The sequence below is a fragment of the Salmo salar genome, chromosome 17 (assembly GCF_965601325.2).
Source record: "Salmo salar chromosome 17, fSalSal1, whole genome shotgun sequence".
NCBI lineage: Eukaryota > Metazoa > Chordata > Actinopteri > Salmoniformes > Salmonidae > Salmo > Salmo salar.
In genome coordinates, this window is record NC_138307.1 from 51,944,350 (window position 1) to 51,966,849 (window position 22,500).

At 45.2% G+C, this 22,500-nt stretch overlaps 1 protein-coding gene across 1 annotated transcript in view; it reads left to right on the forward strand.

Annotated features, from left to right (window-relative positions):
- The window catches only part of LOC106576124 (metabotropic glutamate receptor 8), a 392,665-nt gene that overhangs the window by 323,446 nt on the left and 46,719 nt on the right, over nucleotides 1–22,500 (forward strand). Inside the window, exons 4-6 of the mRNA XM_045699730.2 lie at nucleotides 1,568–1,703; nucleotides 1,925–2,079; nucleotides 2,414–2,551. Of these exons, the coding sequence (XP_045555686.1) occupies nucleotides 1,568–1,703; nucleotides 1,925–2,079; nucleotides 2,414–2,551 (429 nt within the window). The remainder of the gene's footprint in view (nucleotides 1–1,567; nucleotides 1,704–1,924; nucleotides 2,080–2,413; nucleotides 2,552–22,500) is intronic.

A 22,500-nucleotide genomic window follows, 5' to 3' on the forward strand; every position in this document is an offset into this window, starting at 1 on the left:
TACTCAGTAGCATGTTAGTGGTTTTCACTTGGAGCTGTGTGTCTGTCGGGCAGGTGTACTGACCGCTAGGCTGCTGTAGTGGAGCTGGTGTCACCAACAGGGTGCACTACAATACTCTCAGTCATCCACAGGCATCTCTCGCTCTTGGTCGCTGTCTGTCTCTCTCTCTCCCTCTCTCTCTCTGTCTGTCTGTCTGTCTGTCTGTCTGTCTGTCTGTCTGTCTGTCTGTCTGTCTGTCTGTCTGTCTGTCTGTCTGTCTGTCTGTCTGTCTGTCTGTCTGTCTGTCTGTCTGTCTGTCTGTCTGTCTGTCTGTCTGTCTGTCTGTCTGTCTGTCTGTCTGTCTGTCTGTCTGTCTGTCTGTCTGTCTGTCTGTCTGTCTGTCTGTCTGTCTGTCTGTCTGTCTGTGTCTCTTTCTCTCTGAGGTGTTGTACTATGCTGGGTTCTCTGTAAGCGATGGTGTTTGTGTGTTCATAGAAAACATACTCACACTGGTCCCTACATGTTGACGATAACAAGTACCATCCATTAAAAAAATAATTGTTTGAAAGTTAACTCTGGGTGCATAATAATTTGTTTTTCTTTGGTAATCAGTTTTTCACCACATGAAAGAGCAATTTTTCAGTTCTTGGAAATCGGAACCAGGCTTTGCGAGCGTAAATGAGAGAAACCACTATGAAATGAATGGTAATTGAATTGGGATAGAGGCTGAGTTTATTCCGAGTGTAATGACTATGGTTAGTTCACATGAGAGATGAGTTGAAAGATGGGTTTGAAGGAAGAGACAAACAGCCAAATGACTCACAGGACAGGAAATGAATAATGTTCTCTTTCAAAATACATTTTGAATTTGTTGGAATTCGTCTGTCAAATAGATTGACCTGGAAGATACAACTTTAATAGCGTAGTGATGAGGCAGATGCTTTGTCTGTATTTTGGGAACCCTTCTCCTCTATAGGACAGTTATTAATGACCTAACAATCCCCAGTACAACACATTGAGTAGCCCTATTCTGAGACCAACTGCAGTGACAAGCAACAGACCAAGCATTATTGTAGAGAGGGCATTCATTTGCTGCGAATTAGTATTTTTCTATGGCATTGTGTGTGTGTGTGTGTGTGTGTGTGTGTTTGAGTGGAGAGAACGCTGCTCTGATTAAGTACAGTAATACAGACACCACAGATGTTCATTTAATGGCCTGGAACTTAATGAGACTGGCTGAGGAGACTCCAACACACTCACACACACTCCCCCGTATCACGTTTCAAGGCTAATTATACGACACTACACTGTGAGTTATTAACAGCCACATTAAATATGAAACATGGCTGTGTGTGTGTGTGTCCGCTCCAATATGTCCTGTCATGGTGTTTGTTTAAATCCTGGCTCTGTGTGCTGGCAGGAAGGCAACAGGCTGCCACTTCAGGATCAGTCTTTCTCTATCACAGCAGTGGGAGTCACAATGCTATTTTACGATGTTCTCATATTGATGAGGGTGATTCAGATACTAAAACATTCCCCTTCTTTTTCTCTTTCTTTCTCTCTCTCTCCCTCCCCTCTCTCCCTCTAGGTGGGGTGTGTATAGCCCAGTCTCTGAAGATCCCGCGTGAACCCAAGCCAGGGGAGTTTGATAAGATCATCAAACGTCTGCTGGAGACGTCCAACGCCAGGGCTGTCATTATGTTCGCCAACGAGGACGACATACGGTATGTTGTACAGCCCCCCCCAAAAAACACACAACTACACCGCTATAGCCTATCCCTACACCACTACACACACACACCCCTGTACCTTTTTACCCAGGTATACCAAGTGTCGGTTGTGACTCCAGTCCTGACTCCTTCTCTCTCTCTTCCTTTATCTCCCCCTCCTCTTTCTCTTCCCCCTCTCCCTACCCCCGTTCTCCCTCCTTCTATCTCTCTCTCAGGCGTATCCTGGACGCGGCCAAGCACAACAACCAGACTGGTCACTTCCTGTGGGTGGGGTCAGACAGCTGGGGCTCCAAGATCTCTCCTGTGATTGGCCAGGAGCGGGTGGCTGAGGGAGCCGTTACCATCCTGCCCAAACGAGCCTCCGTGGACGGTACAGACAGAAACCATTTTAGATGATAGTCTTTTGAGGGTAAAGAGTTAAAGACAAAGTATACCCTCAACAAGGTTGACATCACATCATACCAGATGTTTACATGTCTGTTTTTACGTGTTATGTCACTCACTGACCTCTCCTTTCCTCTCCTTTCCTCTCCTTTCCTTTCCTTTCCTCTCCTCTCCTCTCCTCTCCTCTCCTCTCCTCTCCTCTCCTCTCCTCTCCTCTCCTCTCCTCTCCTCTCCTCTCCTCTCCTCTCCTCTCCTCTTCTCCTACCTCTCCTCCATCTTCTCCCCCTTCCTCTCTTCCTTCCTCATCCTCTTCCCCACAGCGTTTGACCGTTACTTCCGGAGCCGCTCTCTGTCCAACAACAGGAGGAACGTGTGGTTCGCTGAGTTCTGGGAGGAGAACTTCGGCTGCAAGCTGGGGATGCATGGCAAACGCCCAGGAAGCCCCAAGAAATGCACAGGCAAGATACAATGGCGCTGGAGCACAGGAGGATGGGTATTGGCACAGTACAGTGGTGAAGGGAGGGTAGTGTAGGCCAGGAATAGTGGTTAAGCAGTGGAGTATGGGTAATGTGGCAGAATAGTTAATGCCCTATAATCATCCCTAGACAGGCTACTTAATATTAAGTTCACAAGCCATTGAGCATGGATATCTTTACTCTCTAAGGAGAATGGTTTGTTCTATACAGCACACCCGCTCTGTGCTCAGAGCTCTGTGCAAATGACATGAAATGATATGCAGAGTACAGTAGAGCCTCCTGGCTGGTCCTGCATGGATGAGTCTGGAGAGAAGTGTGTGTGACAATGTGTGTACACAGTCTGTGCAGTTTGGGCTTGTAGAACAGTGTTTGTTGGTGTGTATAACTGCGTGTGAAACAGTGTGTGACAGTGTGTGTTCACACAGTCTGTGCAGTGTGGGCTTGTAGAATGGTGTGTGTGTATCAGTGACAATGTGTGTATCGGTGTGTGTCGACACAGCTGATATTTTGGTTACAGACAACATTTGGAGGTTATCCAGTGTCTGACTCCATCACAGCTCGCCAGCCCTGTGTCCTGAAGGTCCACTTATACATGTGATGAAGAACAGTGGCGGTCGGTGCTGTTTAAGATGAGGGAGGACAATATTTTTTTTTCATGAGCATGGCCTTATTTCTACTAAAGCATTTTGGATGACTGTCATTCATACTCCAATCATGAGGTTGCTACAACCTAGTCTATGAATGAAAGTTTACGACATAGGTGCACACATTTACTCCTTAAGTGCTGACCTGTTGCACCCTCTTCAACCATTGAGATTATTATTATTATTTGACCCTACTGGTCATCTATGAACGTTTGAACATCTTGGCCATGTACTGTTGTAATCTCCACCCGGCACAGCCAGAAGAGGACTGGTCACCCCTCAGAGCCTGGTTCCTATCTATGTTTCTTCCTAGGTTCTTGCCTTTCTAGGGAGTTTTTCCTAGCCACCGTGCTTCTACAACTGCATTGCTTGCTGTTTGGGGTTTTAGGCTGGGTTTCTGTATAGCACATTGTGACATTGGCTGATGTAAAAAGGGCTTTATATATACATTTGATTGATTGACACAGGTCGAGAGAAAAATTTGAGGTGACAGACAGCGACACACGCAATACCGCCTGCAGTGAGCTGATCTAGAGTATATTCATTAGTCCAACAAGTTGCAAATGATAGTTTCTATTGAACAAAATCAGTTATGTTTATCCCTGTTTTGTTCCGTTTGCTTCTGTTTAAGAAAAGTTTTTCAACAGAATTGGAAGAATGAATACACCCCTGATCACGCATAAACACAGTTAGTTTTCATAGCAGCCACGTTGTATTCCTTCTCGCATCTATGCGCTCTATTCCTCTCACCTTTTCCCTTCGCTTGTGGACTTCAATGCACAACACATCAGCTGTATTCAATGCACAACACATCAGCTGTATGTGACCAGGTGAAAAACCTTGCCAAGCGAACATGTTACACACAGCCTACATCGTTGTCACCATATTAGCTAAAGTAATCTCATAGTCAGCATAGCTAATAGAACCAACACGTTAGTAAACACGCTACAATCATGCAGTAAAGTTAGTGTACAGTCAGTAAGCAGTTACACCAGCGGGCTTCGTGGCAATAAATTAGTAAAACCAAAAGCGTACCATGACCCGAGAAGTAAGATAGCGATAGCAGCTTCGCTTCAAGTCCTTAGGAAACTGTGCAGTATTTAGTTTTTTTATGTATTATTTCTTACATTGTCAGCCCAGAAAACCTTAAGTGTTATTACATACAGCTGGGAAGAACAACTGGATATCAGAGAAACATCAGCTTACCAGCACAACCAGCACTACGACCAGGAATACGACTTTCCAAATGCAGATCCTTTGTCTACACCTCCCAGGGCATTTGAACTGATTCCAGAGGCCAACTCAAAACAGCGCCGTTGAAGGAGAGGGTGCCGAGCGTTCTTCTAGTGAGGCTTTGGATGCGCGCACACCACCCACCGCTTCCGAGTATATTACTCGCTAATGTCCAGTCCCAAAGTTGACGAAATTAGGGCAAGAGTTGCTTTCCAAAGAGATATCCGGGATTATAACATACTCTATTTCACGGAGACATGGATAACTGTGGGCATGCTGTTGGAGTCCGTACAGCCAACGGCATTTGCAATGTATCGCGCCTGACAGGAACAAACATCTCTCTGGTAAGAAGATGTTTCATGATTAACGACTCATGGTGTAATTGTAACAACATACAAGAACTCAAGTCCTTTTGTTCACCTGACCTAGAATTCCTCACAATCAAATGCCAACCGTATTATCTCCCAAGAGAACTCTCCTCGGTTATCGTCACAGCCGTGTATATCCCCCTATAAGCGGATACCAAGACGGCCATCAAGGAACTTCACTGGACTTTATGCAAACTGGAAACCATATATCCTGAGGCTGCATTTATTATAGCTGGGGATTTTAACAAAGCTAATCTGAGAACAAGGCTACCTAAATGCTATCAGCATATCGATTGCAGTACACGAGCGAGTAACACACTCGACCACTGCTACTCTAACTTCTGTGATGCATATAAGGCCCTCCACCACCCTCCTTTTGGCAAATCTGACCATGACATCATCTTGTTGCTCCCCTCCTATAGGCAGAAACTAAAACAGGAAGCGCCCATGCTTAGGTCTATCCAATGCTGGTCTGACCAATCGGATTCCACACTTCAAGATTGCTTTGATCACGTGGACTGGGATATGTTCTGGGTAGCCTCAGACAATAACATTGACGTATCCGCTGACTCTGTGAGCGAGTTTATAAGGAAGTGTATAGGAGATGTTGTACCCACTGTGACTATTAAAACCTTCCCTAACCAGAAACCGTGGATTGATGGCAGCATTTTCGCAAAACTGAAAGCATGTACCACCGCATTTAATCATGACAAGGTGACTGGAAACATGGCCGAATACAAACAGTGTAGTTATTCCCTCTGTAAGGCAATCAAACAAGCAAAGCGTCAGTATAGAGACTAAGTGGAGATGCAATTAAATGGCTCAAACACGAGACGTATGTGGCAGGGTCTACAGACAATCACGGATTACAAAAAGAAAACCAGCCCCGTCGCGGACATCAACGTCTTGCTTCCAGACAAATTAAACAACTTCTTTGCACAGTTTGAGGACAATACAGTGCCACCGACATGGCCTGCTACCAAAGACTGTGGGCTCACCTTCTCCGTGGCCGACGTGAGTAAAACATTTAAATGTGTTAACCCTCTCAAGGCTGCCGGCCCAGACGGCATCCCTAGCCGCATCCTCAGAGCATGCGCAGACCCGCTGGCTGGTGTGTTTACGGACATATTCATCCAATCCATATCCCAGTCTGCTGTCCCCACATGCTTCAAGATGGCCACCATTGTTCCTGTTCCCAAGAAAGCGAAGGTAACTGAACTAAATGACTATCGCCCCGTAGCACTCACTTCTGTCATCATGAAGTGCTTTGAGAGACTAGTCAAGGATCATGTCACCTCCACCCTACCTGTTACCCTAGACCCACTGCAATTTGCTTACAGCCCCAATAGGTCCACAGACAATACAATCGCCATCACACTGCACACTGCCCTATCCCATCTGGATGAGAGGAATACCTATGTAAGAATGCTGTTCATTGACTACAGCTCAACATTCAATATCATTGTACCCTCCAAACTCCTCATTAAGCTTGGGACCCTGGATCTCGACCCCGCCCTGTGCAACTGGGTCCTGGACTTTGATGGGCCGCCCCCAGGTGGTGAAGGTAGGAAACAACATCTCCACTCGGCTGATCCTTAACACTGGGGGCCCCACAAGGGTGGGTTCTCAGCCCTCTCCTGTACTCCCTGTTCACCCACGCCTGCGTGGCCATGCACGCCTCCAACTCAATCATCAAGTTTGCAGATGACACTACAGTGGTAGGCTTGATTACCAACAACAACGAGACAGCCTACAGGGAGGAGGTGAGAGCCCTCAGAGTGTGGTGTCAGGAAAATAACCTCTCACTCAATGTCAGCAAAACAAAAGAGGTGATTGTGGACTTCAGGAAACAGCAGAGGGAGCACCCCCCTAACCACATCGATGGGACGGTAGTGGAGAAGGTGGAAAGTTCTAAGTTTCTCGGTGTCCATATCACCGACAAACTGAAATGGTCCACGAACACAGACAGTGTGGTGAAAAGGCACAACAGCGCCTCTTCAACCTCAGGAGGCTGAAAAAATGTGGCTTGTCACTTAACCTCTTGGGGCTAGGTGGGACGCTAGCGTGCCACCCGTGGTGCACTCCATCAACAGCAGGTGCATTTCAAGAGCGGCAAATTTGAATCCAAATAAATGTCAAAATTCAAATTTTTCAAAAATACAACTATGTTACACCATTTGAAAGATAAACATCTCCTTAATCTAACCACGTTTTACGATTTCAAAAAGGTTTTACGGCGAAAGCATAAATTTAGAGTATGTTAGGACAGTACATTTACAAGAGTTGTGTGTAATGTTTTGTCAAGTCAAAGACAGGGTCACCAAAACCATAAAACCAGCTAAAATGATACACTAACCTTTTACAATCTCCATCAGATGACACTCCTAGGACATTATGTTAGACAATGCATGCATTTTTAGTTCTATCAAGTTGATATTTATATCCAAAAACAGCGTTTTACTATGGCATTGATGTTGAGGAAATCGTTTCCCTCCAATAACCGGCAGTCAAGTCAGCGTCACAAATTAAATAATTAAAATTAGAAAACATTGGTAAAATATTATATTGTCATTTAAAGAATTATAGATTTACATCTTTTGAACGCAATCAACTTGCCAGATTTAAAAATAACCTTACTGGGAAATCACACTTTGCAATAATCTGAGCACTGTGCCCAGAAAAATACGCGTTGCGATACAGACTAGACGTCATGTTGGGGAGATCTAAAATCGAAAATACTATGTAAATAATCCATTACCTTTGATTCTCTTCATCAGATGTCACTTCCAGGTATCACAGGTCCATAACGAATGTAGTTTTGTTCAAAAAAGCTCATCATTTATGTCCAAAAATCTCCGTCTCGTTAGCACATGATGTAAGCCAGCCGGACTTCTCGTCATGAACGAGGGGAAAAAATATATTTCCGTTCGTTCAAACATGTCAAACGTTGTATAGCATAAATCATTAGGGCCTTTTTTAACCAGAACATGAATAATATTCAAGGTGGACGAATGCATAGTCTTTTATAACGTATTGGAACGAGGGTACCCAACATGAAGTAGCGCGCCAGGTGTCTAATGGGACATCACCGTTCCATGGCTCTTGTTCGGTCAGATCTCCCTCCAGAAGACTCAAAACACTTTGTAAAGGCTGGTGACATCTAGTGGAAGCAATAGGAAGTGCCAAAATATTCCTAAACCCCTGTGTTTTTCAATGGGATAGGTTTAAAGTCAATACAACACATCAGGTATCCACTTCCTGTCAGAAAATGTCTCAGGGTTTTGCCTGCCAAATGAGTTCTGTTATACTCACAGACACCATTCAAACAGTTTTGGAAACTTTAGAGTGTTTTCTATCCATATATAATAAGTATATGCATATTCTAGTTACTGGGTAGGATTAGTAACCAGATTAAATCGGGTACATTTTTATTATCCAGACGTGCAAATGCTGCCCCCTAGACCCAACAGGTTAAAATGCTCACAAACTTTTACATGTGCACAATTGAGAGCATCCTGTCAGACTGTATCGCAGCCTGGTACGGCAACTGCACCGCCCAGAACCGCAGGGCTCTCCATAGGGTTGTGCGGTCTGCACAGCGTATAACCGGGGGCAAACTACCTGCCCTCCGATGTCACAGGAAGGCAAAAAAGATCATCAAGGACAATAACCATCCGAGCCACTACCTGTTCCCCCCTTTTTCATCCAGAAGGTGAGATCAGTTCAGGTGCATCAAAGCTGGGACAGAGAGATTGAAAAACAGCTTCTATCTCAAGGCCATCAGATTGTTAAACAGCCACCACTAGCACAGAGAGGCGGCTGCCTACCTACAGACTTGATATCATTGGCTACTTTAATAAATGGATCACTAGTCACTTTAATAATGCCACTTTAAGAATGTTTACATATCTCGCATTACTCATCTCATATGTACTATAAACGATATACTGTATCATTTACTATTGCATCTTATCCACTCTGTCACTGCTCATCCATATACACTGCTCAAAAAAAATAAAGGGAACACTTAAACAACACAATGTAACTCCAAGTCAATCACACTTCTGTGAAATCCAACTGTCTACTTTGGAAGCAAAACTGATCGACAATAAATTTCACATGCTGTTGTGCAAATGGAATAGACAACAGGTGGAAATTATAGGCAATTAGCAAGACACCCCCAATAAAGGAGTGGTTCTGCAGGTGGGGACCACAGACCACTTCTCCGTTCCTATGCTTCCTGGCTGATGTTTTGGTCACTTTTGAATGCTGGCGGTGCTTTCACTCTAGTGGTAGCATGAGACGGAGTCTACAACCCACACAAGTGGCTCAGGTAGTGCAGCTCATCCAGGATGGCACATCAATGCGAGCTGTGGCAAGAAGGTTTGCTGTGTCTGTCAGCGTAGTGTCCAGAGCATGGAGGCGCTACCAGGAGACAGGCCAGTACATCAGGAGACGTGGAGGAGGCCGTAGGAGGGCAACAACCCAGCAGCTGGACCGCTACCTCCGCCTTTGTGCAAGGAGGAGCAGGAGAAGCACTGCCAGAGCCCTGCAAAATGACCTCCAGCAGGCCACAAATGTGCATGTGTCTGCTCAAACGGTCAGAAACAGACTCCATGAGGGTGGTATGAGGGCCCGACGTCCACAGGTGGGGGTTGTGCTTACAGCCCAACACCGTGCAGGACGTTTGGCATTTGCCAGAGAACACCAAGATTGGTAAATTCGCCACTGGCGCCCTGTGCTCTTCACAGATGAAAGCAGGTTCACACTGAGCACGTGACAGACGTGACAGAGTCTGAGGTAGCCTGAGGTAGCCTGACTGCCATTAGGTACCGAGATGAGATCCTCAGACCCCTTGTGAGACCATATGCTGGTGCGGTTGGCCCTGGGTTCCTCCTAATGCAAGACAATGCTAGACCTCATGTGGCTGGAGTGTGTCAGCAGTTCCTGCAAGAGGAAGGCATTGATGCTATGGACTGGCCCGCCCGTTCCCCAGACCTGAATCCAATTGAGCACATCTGGGACATCATGTCTCGCTCCATCCACCAACGCCACGTTGCACCACAGACTGTCCAGGAGTTGGCGGATGCTTTAGTCCAGGTCTGGGAGGAGATCCCTCAGGAGACCATCCGCCACCTCATCAGGAGCATGCCCAGGCGTTGTAGGGAGGTCATACAGGCACGTGAAGGCCACACACACTACTGAGCCTCATTTTGACTTGTTTGAAGGACATTACATCAAAGTTGGATCAGCCTGTAGTGTGGTTTTCCACTTTAATTTTGTGTGTGACTCCAAATCCAGACAGACCTCCATGGGTTGATAAATTGGATTTCCATTGATTATTTTTGTGTGATTTTGTTGTCAGCACATTCAACTATGTAAAGAAAAAAGTATTTAATAAGATTATTTCTTTCATTCAGATCTAGGATGTGTTGTTTAAGTGTTCCCTTTATTTTTTTGAGCAGTATATTTTATACTTATATATTCTGATCCCATTCCTTTACTTGATTGTGTGTATTAGGTTTTGTTGTGGAATTTGTTAGAAATTAGGTTTTTTTGTGGAATTGTTCATTATTACCTGTTAGATACTGCTGCACTGTCGGATCTAGAAGCATAAGCATTTTGTTACACTCGCAATAACATCTGCTAACCATGTGCATGTGACCAATATCATTTTATTTGATTTGATGACATGGAAGAGTTCCAGTGTTGTGTTGGATAATCGTAGCCAACTAGCTTAAATAGCATCCCTCTGTTTGAGACAGGTGTTTGAGTCGGCTGAACTAGCTAGCTGCATTTGCTAGCTAAGTAAGTGTAAGTGAAAGTGAAAAAAAGTGAAAGTGAAAAAAAGTGAAAGTGAAAAAAAGTGAAATCTCTCTCTCTCTCTGTCTTTGCTTGTCCTTCATTTTTGAAGAAATACATTTGTTCAAAACTGTTTAACTATTGTCTTCCTCTCTCTTTAAGTCAACTACTCACCACATTATGCACTGCAGTGCTAGCTAGCTGTAGTTTATGCTTTCAATACTAGATGTCAGTTCATGCTACAAGAGCTCTGATAGGTTGGAGGACGTCCCCCAAAGTGTTATCCAATTGGTAGTTACAGTCTTGTCCCATCGCTGGAACTCCCGTACGGACTCGGGAGATGCGAAGGTTGAGAGCCATTCGTCCTCCGAAACACGACCCCGCCAAGCTGCACTGCTTTTTGACATGCTGCTCGCTTAATCCTTCCAGAAGCCAGCCACAACAATGTGTCGGAGGAAACGCCGTACAGCTGGCGACCAAAGCCAGCCTTCATGTGCCTGGCCGCCACAAGGAGTCACTAGAGCGTGATGGGACAAGGACATCCCAGCCAGCCAAACCATCCCCTAACCCGGATGACGCTGGGCCAATTGTGCGCCGTCTCATGAGTCTCCCGGTTGCGACCAGCTGCGACACAGCCTGGGATCGAACCCGGATCTGTAGTGATGCTTCTAGCGCTGCGATGCAGTACCTTGGACCGCTGCACAGCTCGGGGGCCCCCTCCGGAAGTTGTCATAATTACTGTGTAAGTCTATGTAAGGGGGTAACAACCATGAGCCTCCTAGGTTTTGTATTGAAGTCAATGTACCCAGAGGATCATGGTGATAACCCAGAGAGTGATGTTGAGGCTACTGTAGACCTTCATTGCAAAACAGTGTGTTTTAATCAATTATTTGATGACGTGAATGCTTCACTATTTTTATTTTTATGAAATTCACTGAGGAGGATGGTCCTCCCCTTCCTCTGAGGAGCCTCAACTGGTGAAAAATGACAACGACAGAGTGAGGTCTGGGAGTAGGTTATAATATCTCTCTATCTCTCTCTCTTGCTCTATATCTCACTCTTCAATCTCTCTCTTTCTCTCTCCACTCTCTCTCTTTTCTCGCTCACTCTTCTATCTCTCTCTCTCCACTCTCTCTCTTCTCTCTTCTCTCTCTCTCTCTCTCTCTCTCTCTCTTCTCTTCTCTCTCTCTCTCTCTCCTCTCACTATCTCACTCTCTCTCCCTCCTCTCACTATCTCACTCTCTCTCTCTCCCTCCTCTGTCTCTTTCTTCTCTCTCTCTTCCCTCTCTCTCTCTTTTCTCTATTTCTCTCTCTGCCTCTATGTTGATCAACTGCTCTCTCTCTCTTTCTTTATCCTTTATGTCTATCCATCACTCTCTCTTCTCCCCTCTATATGTGGAACATGTTGTGTTAGTGTTTGTAGCATGTATCAGGCTGAATGGCTATGTGCTGTGTTATTGTAGCCAGTGTGTGTGTGTGTGTGTGTGTGTGTGTGGGGGGGGGGGGAGGTTTAAACAGTAAGCTGTGTGAGCAGTTTTATCTGCACCTGTCGCAGGCTGCAGGACTAACGTACACAAACAATTGAGTCAGCAGCACCTCTGGACGTCAGTGTGACTGTGTGTGTGCTTTGTTTGTTTAGTGCAACACTTCTAGTCCAGGTGGTTCTCTTTGAGCTTGCGTATAAAGCTGGAACATGCCCCCTCTCTCGCTCTCTCTCTCTCTCTCTCTCGCTCTCTAGTGTCTCTCTCCTCTCTCTCTGTCCTCTCCTTTTGAAGCCACTGTATTAGGCACTCAGCCGAAGGTGACTCTCTCTGGTGTGTCTGTGTATGGAGAGCCCTGTAGTGCCGCGGAGTGTCAGAGTCCATTAATTTCTAGTGCGAGAGTTCACGACCTTCGCATCATCAACACGGAAACCAATCAGCAGCCTCGACTCAAAACTGCTGTTTGGGGTCATTGTCGTGACAGCTAGCAGAGTGTGTGTGTGTGTGTGTTTGTGCGTGTGAGCCCTCTCCACCCCTCTCTTGTCTCTCTGTTGAGAGTACTGTAAGCTAATGAGTATCACCCTCAGACACAACCCTATAGACCTCAATCAACACACACACACGCACACACACACACGCTCACGCACGCGCACGCGCACACGCACACGCACACACACACACCATATTGAGAATCTCTGCCTGAAATGTCCTGGATGTTAATCAGAGTCTTGGCTGAGAACAGAGGGAACACAAGTCTCTTTTAGAGTGGTTGATTCTATATCAAAACACTGCTCACAGAAACACTGGGGAGTAACATCTAATTTTCTTTACTCCTGTGTGTGTGCGTGTGTGTGTGTGCGTGTGTGTGTGTGCGATGGTCTGAAGGATGGAGCCGTCAGCCGCCAGAGCTAAAGCTCCCTGATCCCTCAATTTATCACCCGGTTGTTCCTGCGCGGAGTGATTTCCTCACAGGGGCTGAAACGAATCCGCTCACCGGTAAACGGGATTGGCTCTGACAGAGGCAATGAAGCCGGGGACCACACGCTGGAAGTAGGGCACAGGACAGCCAGGCAGGGAGGGAGAACACAGGCAGGCAGACAGACAGCACAGGTTGGCAGACAGATAGAAAGGGAACACGTTTGTTGGTTCACCTCTGTGAGGCTGAAGGATAAAGCACCCTTACCTCTCAGTGGGTGTTTATGTGGACTGCAACGCTGCCACAGTTCTCCATTAAGCCCCTGTGTAGGATAATAAAGCATCCTTGAACCAGCAAGTTATGAGCAGAGGATCATCAGTGTTCTCCAGCTAGGGCGCTCTAATTGAGACCCAGGCTCCGGTTCGGCCTACTCCTTCTCCTCGTTTAGTCCAATGATCACATCTGCCGGCCTACACCGAATGTCAACTCGCACTCAGTGGATGACATGGGCCTCTGGTTTAAACTCCTTCTTACTATAGTTATGCTTGTGTTGGCTTAGTGTGTCTGTGTACACGTGCATGCATGCATGTGTGCATGTGTGCGTGTGTGTGTGTGTGTACACTACACTCGTCATAGATGGGTAGCAGAGCTGACTGCAGCAGGCAGGGCCATCACAGTGTGTTCAGCAGGACATACATCCATCAGTGTTACCTCTGAATAATCCTTCTATACTAGGAGACCACTGCTGCCACCAACACCACTCTCCTATCAGCCTGGATGCTCTAGTGCTGCTCACACACACACACACACACACACACACACACACACACACACACACCACACACACACACACACACACACACACACACACACATATATATATATATATATATATATATATATATATATATACATACACACACACACACACACACACACACACACACACACACACACACACACACATAGTACATTGGGCTGCAGGAATACACAAACAATTAAATATTCTGACTCACAGTCCGGGTAAAATCTTATTATGGAAGGAAATATACAAACACAGAAATAACCTCCCTTGAGGCTCTAGTGTGTGACTAACCTGAATTAATAACACAACATTCCAACATACTCAGATTACAACCATATCTCCTCAGGTTTTGGATGGGAGCAAACACTTGCAGACAGTCAGAGAAGCAAACCATTGACAGATCTGAAAATCTGTTGGGAGAAAGTGGCTTGAAACTGGAAGTGTTCAGACAGCCCTATCCACTGCTCCTGTTGTTGTCTGCATTTTAGGACAACAGAATGTCCATGACAGAGACTCTCTCTCTCTGCCGTATCTCTCCAGGTGAGCAGCTGTGCTAGCACCATGTGACCTGTCTGATCTTCATAAACTAAACACAGCTTCATTAGTCACGACAGGTACAACTGGCAGCCCACAGAGGACCTGGCTTTGCTGCACACGTGTGTGTGTGTGTGTGTGTGTGTGTCTGCATCTGGCTGCTCCACACACACACAAAGAGCCTGTGACATGAGTGAGGTGAGGTGAGGTGAGGTGAGGTGAGGTGAGTGAGTACCACCGTTGCTCCATTAACAGGTTTTCACGGTTCAGCTTATTTTTAACAATAGCACTTCTCTCTGACGGTAACTTCCTCCTCCTCTCTCTCCTCTCTCCTCTCTCTTTCTCACTTTCTCTCTCTTTTCACCTTAACGTTCCTGCTTCTCTGTCTCTCTTTCTTTCTCTCGCTCTCTTTCTGTCTTCTGCAACGCCTCAGTTCGGACGTGAGGTAAAGGAGAGAAGAGGGGGAGTGAGGGGAAGGAGAGGAAATGATCAGTATGTTGAGCGTTTAAAAGATGAATTGACTTTGTCACTGGTAATGTCTGAGTCATTAATTATCTTTCTCTTTCTCTCTCTTCCAACCCTACACCAAACCCTAGCTCCATTCCCAAGGACATGTTCTCCCACTGATGAGTTCAGCCGTGTTTCTGTTGTCTTTACTGGTGTTGAACGTGATGAAGAATACTCATACCATGGTGTAACGCTTGGCTCAAGATCCCTGTTGTCAGTATCTATATATTTTGGCCTATTGATTAGTCATGTCTGTCTTGGCCGGATTGGCACTTTACTTTTTAAGGGAAAGCGAAAAGATGTTGCAGAAGAGTTGTGGATGTAAGTTGGAGCTTGGTCATTAATGCAGTGGAGTTTTTGTGAAATTGAGAAAGCAAACGCACGCAGGTATGTGTGTGTACCTGTTTTTTATGTGTGTGTCAGATGAGATATGAGCAGGTGACGGTTCAGGGCTGGAGATGTAGCGTATTATCATGTGCCAGTCAGTGCGCCCATGCATACATGTAAGCATTTATGGGTGTACAGTATGCATTACATGTGTGCATACATTTGTGTATGTGTGTGTGTGTGCCTAATGTATGTGTGAGGGAGAGAGTGTGTTTGTGTGTTTGTGTGTGTGTGTGTGTTTCTGTTAAGGCATGCGCGTTTATGTGTGTGTGTATGCATGTGTTTGTTTGCATGTATGTGTGTGAATGGGGAGCAGTACCCTGGGCATGTTCTCTCAGCAGGATCTTGCCATGTCAGGATGTCTGTGATTAATGAATGCTGTGTTAACCACATGCCTTTATGCTAGTATATTCATCACCATCTGAATGTGTGTGGTGCTTTATTTGTAATTATTATGAAATACTTTCCCTTTTTAATTATAATATAATTGAATTTACATCTTTATAAAGTGGGGTGCCCTGTGTTGAACAAATGGAAAGGCTTTGTGTGGTGAAGAGAGAGAGAGACAGAGAAAGAAAGAGAGAGAGACAGAGAGAGAGGAAGAGAGAGAGAGAGAGGAAGAGAGAGAGAGAGAGAGAGAGAGAGAGAGAGAGAGAGAGAGAGAGTTGTCAGAGAGAGAGATGGGGGGATTGAATTTGCATCCTAATTGATGTTTAATTGAGAAGCTTGTTTGAATCATTAAGTCCTCTGTCAGCCGTGTTGCCATCAATCACTGCTTAAGGTGCCATATTGTTCCCTACAGATAAATCACAGCACTTACCATACTAGCAGTAGCCTGTCAAACCACTCAGACTTTTATATCTCTGCCTCTCTTTTAAGAAACATGCAGTGTTTTTTATATGTGTGTGGGTGATATATGTCCTGATATGTGTGTGTGGGGGTTATTTATGTCCTGATATGTGTGTGGGGGGGTTATTTATGTCCTGATATGTGTGTGTGGGGGTTATTTATGTCCTGATATGTGTGTGTGTGGGTTGTTTATGTCCTGATATGTGTGTATGGGGGTTATTTATGTCCTGATATGTGTGTGAGTGGGTGATTTATGTTCTGATATGTGTGTGTGTGGGTTGTTTATGTCCTGATATGTGTGTGTGTGTGTGGGTTGTTTATGTCCTGATATGTGTGTGTGTGGGTTGTTTATGTCCTGATATTTGTGTGTGTGGGGGTTGTTTATGTCCTGATATTTGTGTGTGTGGGGGTTGTTTATGTCCTGATATTTGTGTGTGTGGGGGTTGTTTACGTCCTGATATTTGTGTGTGTGGGAGTTGTTTATGTCCTGATATCTGTGTGTGTGTGGGTTGTTTATGTCCTGATATCTGCGTGTGTGGGGGGGTTGTTTATGTCCTGATATCTGTGTGTGTGTGGGGGTTGTTTATGTCCTGATATTTGTGTGTGTGTGGGTTGTTTATGTCCTGATATCTGTGTGTGTGTGTGGGGGTTGTTTATGTCCTGATATTTGTGTGTGTGGGGGATTGGTGTTTTTAAATGCATGATGTTAATAAAGGTGAGGTAACCTTGTCTTAAGTGACATCTCCTTCTCTGAGACCTGGAAGGGGAAGCGTCTCAGAGTATGAGTCCTGCTGATCTAAGATAACATCCTCCCTGTCCATGTAACCATGGACTAGTAACCGAAAGGTTGCAGTTTCGAATCCCCGAGCTGACAAGGTACAAATCTTTTGTTCTGCCCCTGTTCCTAGGCCGTCATTGAAAATAAGAATTTGTTCTTAACTGACTTGCTTAGTTAAATAAAGGTAAAATAAAATAAAATCTAAAAGGCAGAACTGATCCTAGGTCAGCACTCCTACTCTGAGACGTCTACGTTATGAATTTGGGCCCTGAAGTAAGTCAATCCTGTCCTGTATCGTTTGCTTTGTGGTCCTGATGGCTGCTTTGGCAGTGAAGAGCGCTGGTGAGAGCATTGCATTGGTTGAGCTGCTTCACTTATAAAGACATCACCTTTGATTGGTTGCTGATGACAGACCAGGTAGATTGTTTGGATGTGTCTTTTCTAAATGGACCCTCATCTCAGAACACTGCAGGTATGAGACCCTGCTGGGTGGTGTGATAGCTGTGGCTTTGCAGAGTTAAAGGGATACTTGATTTTGGCAATGAGAGTCAGATAAACTTGTGGTTACTATTTTTATGTCTCTGCCTGTAGTTTGAAGGAAGTGGCTAACTAGTGTTAGCACAATTGCTAACTAATGTTAGCGCAATTGCTAACTCAATCAAATTTATTTAAATCAATCAAATGTATTTATAAAGCCCTTCTTATATCAGCTGAGGTCACAAAGTGCTGTACAGAAAACCAGCCTAAAACATCAAACAGCAAGCAATGCAGGTGCAGAAGCACGGTGGCTAGGAATAACTCCCAGAAAAAGCCAGAACCTAGGAAGAAACCTCTCAGAACCTAGGAAGAAACCTAGAGAAGAACCAGGCTATGAGGGGTGGCCAGTCCTCTTCTGGCTGTGCCGGGTGGAGATTATAACAGAACATGGCCAAGATGTTCAAATGTTCATAGATGACCAGCAGGGTCAAATAATAATAATCACAGTGGTTGTCGAGGGTGCAACAGGTCAGCACCTCAGGAGTAATTGTCAGTTGGCTTTTCATAGCCGATCATTCAGAGTATCTCTATCGCTCCTGCTGTCTCTAGAGAGTTGAAAACAGCAGGTCTGGGACAGGTAGCGCGTCCGGTGAACAGGTCAGGGTACCATAGCCGCAGGCAGAACAGTTGAAACTGGAGCAGCAGTACGGCCAGGTGGACTGGGGACAGCAAGTAATCATCAGGCCAGGTAGTCCTGAGGCATGGTCCTAGGGCTCAGGTCTTCCAAAAGAGAGAAAGAAAGAAAGAAAGAGAAAAAGAGAGAAAGAGAATTCGAGACAGCATACTTAAATTTACACAGGACACCGGATAAGACAGGAGAAATACTCCAGATATAACAGACTGAACCTAGCCCCCCGACACATAAACTACTGCATCATAAATACTGGAGACAGGAGGGGTCAGGAGACACTGTGGCCCCGTCCGACGATTCCCACGGACAGGGCCAAACAGGCAGGATATAATCCCACCCACTTTGCCAAAGCACAGCCCCCACACCACTAGAGGGATAACTTCAACCACCAACTTACCATCCTGAGACAAGGCCGAATATAGCCCACAAAGATCTCTGCCACGGCACAACCCAAGAGAGGGCGCCAACCCGGACAGGAAGATCTCGTCAGTGACTCGACCCACTCAAGTGACGCGTCAACTCACTCAACCCACTAGCGTTAGCACAATGACTGGAAGTCTATGGTAACTGCTAGCATGCTGTTTATGTGTGTACGTTTCTTGGTGTGTGTGTGCTAGTTTGTAAGAGAACAAGTATCTGCCTCTACAGCCAGGCTTATTATTACACAGTCACAATGAGCTATGTAAATTCTCCCTGCCTTCGCCTGTGTTCTTCCAGATTATTAAAGTATAGCAGAACGGGCAAATTAAATTTAGCAGGGCTTGCATTGTCTGAGCTGACAGTGATGGAATGGCTGCAGTGTGTGCAAGAGAGAAAGTGTGTATATGTGTATTTTTTAATTTAACCTTTATTTAACTAGGCAAGTCAGTTAAGAACAAATTCTTATTTACAATGACGGCCTGCTGGGGAACAGTGGGTTAACTGCCTTGTTCAGCAGCAGAACGACAGATTTTTACTTTGTCAGCTCAGGGATTCAATCCAGCAATCTTTCAGTTACTGGCCCAACACTTTAACCACTAGGCTACCTGCCACCCCAGGGTTGGATCTCCTGTGTTTCAGACAGGGACAGACAGGGACAGACAGACAGTAAACATGACAGCTGCTGTACCTCACCTTGCCAGCCAGTCAGCTAGGGGGGGAATAAACTGTAATGATGCAATTGAAGGAAATGTAACAGCACTGTTTTCTGTAACGGCAGTAGCTCCACCAACCCTCCCCTGTAAGTCAGTAGAGGGAATGCAGAAGGTATCTAGTCCTCCATGCCTGTGCCTGAAATGGCACCCTATTCCCTATATAGTGCACTACTTTTGACCAGAGCCCTATGGGTACACTATATAGGGAATAGGATGCACCCTGTTTAGTCTTCTCTGGGGACTGAGTTGAGATGGATGCCATTTTCTTTTTTAGGAGCTCAACAAGGTGATTGGCTATATGGTTGGCTGGATCGTAAGCCTGCTGTGGTGTGTGTGTGTGGTGTGTGTGTGTGTGTGTGTGTGTGTGTGTGTGTGTGTGTGTGTGTGTGTGTGTGTGTGTGTGTGTGTGTGTGTGTGTGTGTGTGTGACTGTAGGGTTTATGCGGTGTGTGTCACGGATCCCCCTGGTACTGATGCTCATTTTGTTCACCAGTTCCAGAGGTTTACGTCACCGGCTTTCTAGGCTTCACTGAATGGGATTCATTATCATCAATCCCAGGACTGCCTTGTCTGATTACACACACCTGGTTCCCATTTCCCCTGATTAGTATATTATACAGTTGATGTCAGAAGTTTACATACACTTAGGTTGGAGTCATTAAAACTCGTTTTTCAACCACTCCACAAATTTCTTGTTAACAAACTATAGTTTTGGCAAGTCGGTTAGGACATCTACTTTGTGCATGACACAAGTCATTTTTCCAACAATTGTTTACAGACAGCTTATTTCACTTATTTCACAATTCCAGTGGGTCAAAAGTTTACATACACAAAGTTGACTGTGCCTTTAAACAGCTTGGAAAATTCCAGAAAATGATGTCATGGCTTTATAAGCTTCTGATAGGCAAATTGACATCATTTGAGTCAATTGGAGGTGTACCTGTGGATGTATTTCAAGGCCTACCTTCAAACTCAGTGCCTCTTTGCTTGACATCATGGGAAAATCAAAAGAAATCAGCCAAGACCTCAGAAAAAAATTGTAGACCTCCACAAGTCTGGTTCATCCTTGGGAGCAATTTCCAAACGCCTGAAGGTACCACATTCATCTGTACAAACAATAGTATGTAAGTATAAACACCATGGGACCACGCAGCCGTCATACCGCTCAGGAAGGAGACGCGTTCTGTCTCCTAGAGATGAACGTACTTTGGTGCGAAAAGTGCAAATCAATCCCAGAAAAACAGCAAAGGACCCTGTGAAGATGCTGGAGGAAACAGGTACAAAAGTATCTTTATCCACAGTAAAACGAGTCCTATATCGACATAACCTGAAAGGCCGCTAAGCAAGGAAGAAGCCACTGCTACAAAACCGCCATAAAAAAGCCAGACTACGGTTTGCAACTGCACATGGGGACAAAGATCGTACTTTTTGGAGAAATGGTCTGATGAAACAAAAATATAACTGTTTGGCCATAATGACCATCGTTATGTTTGGAGGAAAAAGGGGAGGCTTGCAAGCCGAAGAACACAATCCCAACCATGAAGCACGGGCGTGGCACCATCAGGTTGTGGGGGTGCTTTGGTGCAGGAGGGACTGGTGCACTTCACAAAATCGATGGCATCATGAGGATAGAAAGTTATGTGGCTATATTGAAGCAACATCTCAAGACATCAGTCAGGAAGTTAAAGCTTGCTGGCAAATTGATCTTCCAAATGGACATTGCCCCCAAGCATACTTCCAAAAGTTGTGGCAAAATGGCTTAAGGACAACAAAGTCAAGGTATTTGGGTGGCCATCACAAAACTCTGACCTCAATCCCATAGAAAATTTGTGGGCAGAACTGAAAAAGCGTGTGCGAGCAAGGAGGCCTACAGTTACACCAGCTCTGTCAGGAGGAATATGTCAAAATTCACCCAACTTATTGTGGGAAGCTTGTGGGAGGCTACCTGAAACGTTTGACCCTAGTTAAATAATTGAAAGGCAATACTACCAAATACTAATTTAGTCTATGTTAACTTGTGACCCACTGGGAACGTGATGAAAGAAATAAAAGCTGAAATAAATCATTCTCTCTACTATTATTCTGACGTTTCACATTCTTAAAATAAAGTGGTGATCCTAACTGACCTAAGACAGGGATTTTTACTAGGATTAAATGTCAGGAATTGTGAAAAAAACAGAGTTTAAATGTAGTTGGCTAAGGTGTATGTAAACGTCCGACTCCAACTGTATATGTGCCCTCTGTTCCCTCTGTCTTTGTCGGTTATTGTTCCCGTGTCCATTGGTGGTGTGAGCACCTATGCGTTGGTGCAGCTGTTATGCTGCGTATTGTCCCATGTCGTTCAACGAGGTTTACCCTCACTCTTTTGTTTGGGTGCAGCCCAGTGTTTTTGTATACATGTTTGTTTTGTGTGTATTAAAGAACCCTATTGTGTATTCCTGCGCCTGTCTCCAAAATCCTTTATACCAGCGTGACAGTGTGTCTGGGGCTTAGTAGTGATACAGTAGCCATCGCTCCAGCGTGTCAAGCCAAAGCCAGGATGGAATTCAGATTGAGTCTGATGGCTCAGCGCCTATCCCCAGTGTTTCTTTACTGGCTTGGGTTATGTCAGAGGACTGGTTCTTTATCCATGTTATAAGCTCTAAGGCAGTGGTAGCTCTTTCCGATAGGATAAGCTCACAGATCCTATTTGGGATAAACTGAGTCAGTTCCTCTGTATTCAGTGCCTATACCTGGTGGGATTACCTAGGAGTGGAGTGGATGGCTCTGAACCTTGGGGGAAGCAGTACTTCTGATTTGAGTCCTGTCGATTTGAGTGGCTTTTAACTATTGGGACTGATTTCTATGATGGCTCCAGTGGGCCCACACAGTCCTTCTTAGTTGTTGGGTCTCTTGTGAAGTCAGCTTCCATCCTCTGTTACTGTAGTTCGGACCGTATCCTTCATAGGGAATAACCAGGTGTGTGTGTGTGTGTGTGTGTGTGTGTGTGTGTGTGTGTGTGTGTGTGTGTGTGTGTGTGTGTCCGTCCTGCTCCTACTAATGCATCACCTTCACGTGAGACTTGCCTGCTGTGTGGAAGCCGCTATAAAACTGAATTGGATTTCCTTCTCCTGAGCCTATTAATTCCACACAGACATGCTTATTGATTGAAGACTCTTGTTAATTCACCTAGCCCGGGCAAATTTTTTTATTTACAAATGTTTGGCTTTTTTTGCCCAAGGGCTTGTACTGAGTAAAACGCTGAGTTAAAAGCTGAAAGAATTCAATAAAAATTGCTTCTGAAAATCCACCCTTTCTCCATTTTCTTTTGCAGTTCCACTTTAATAA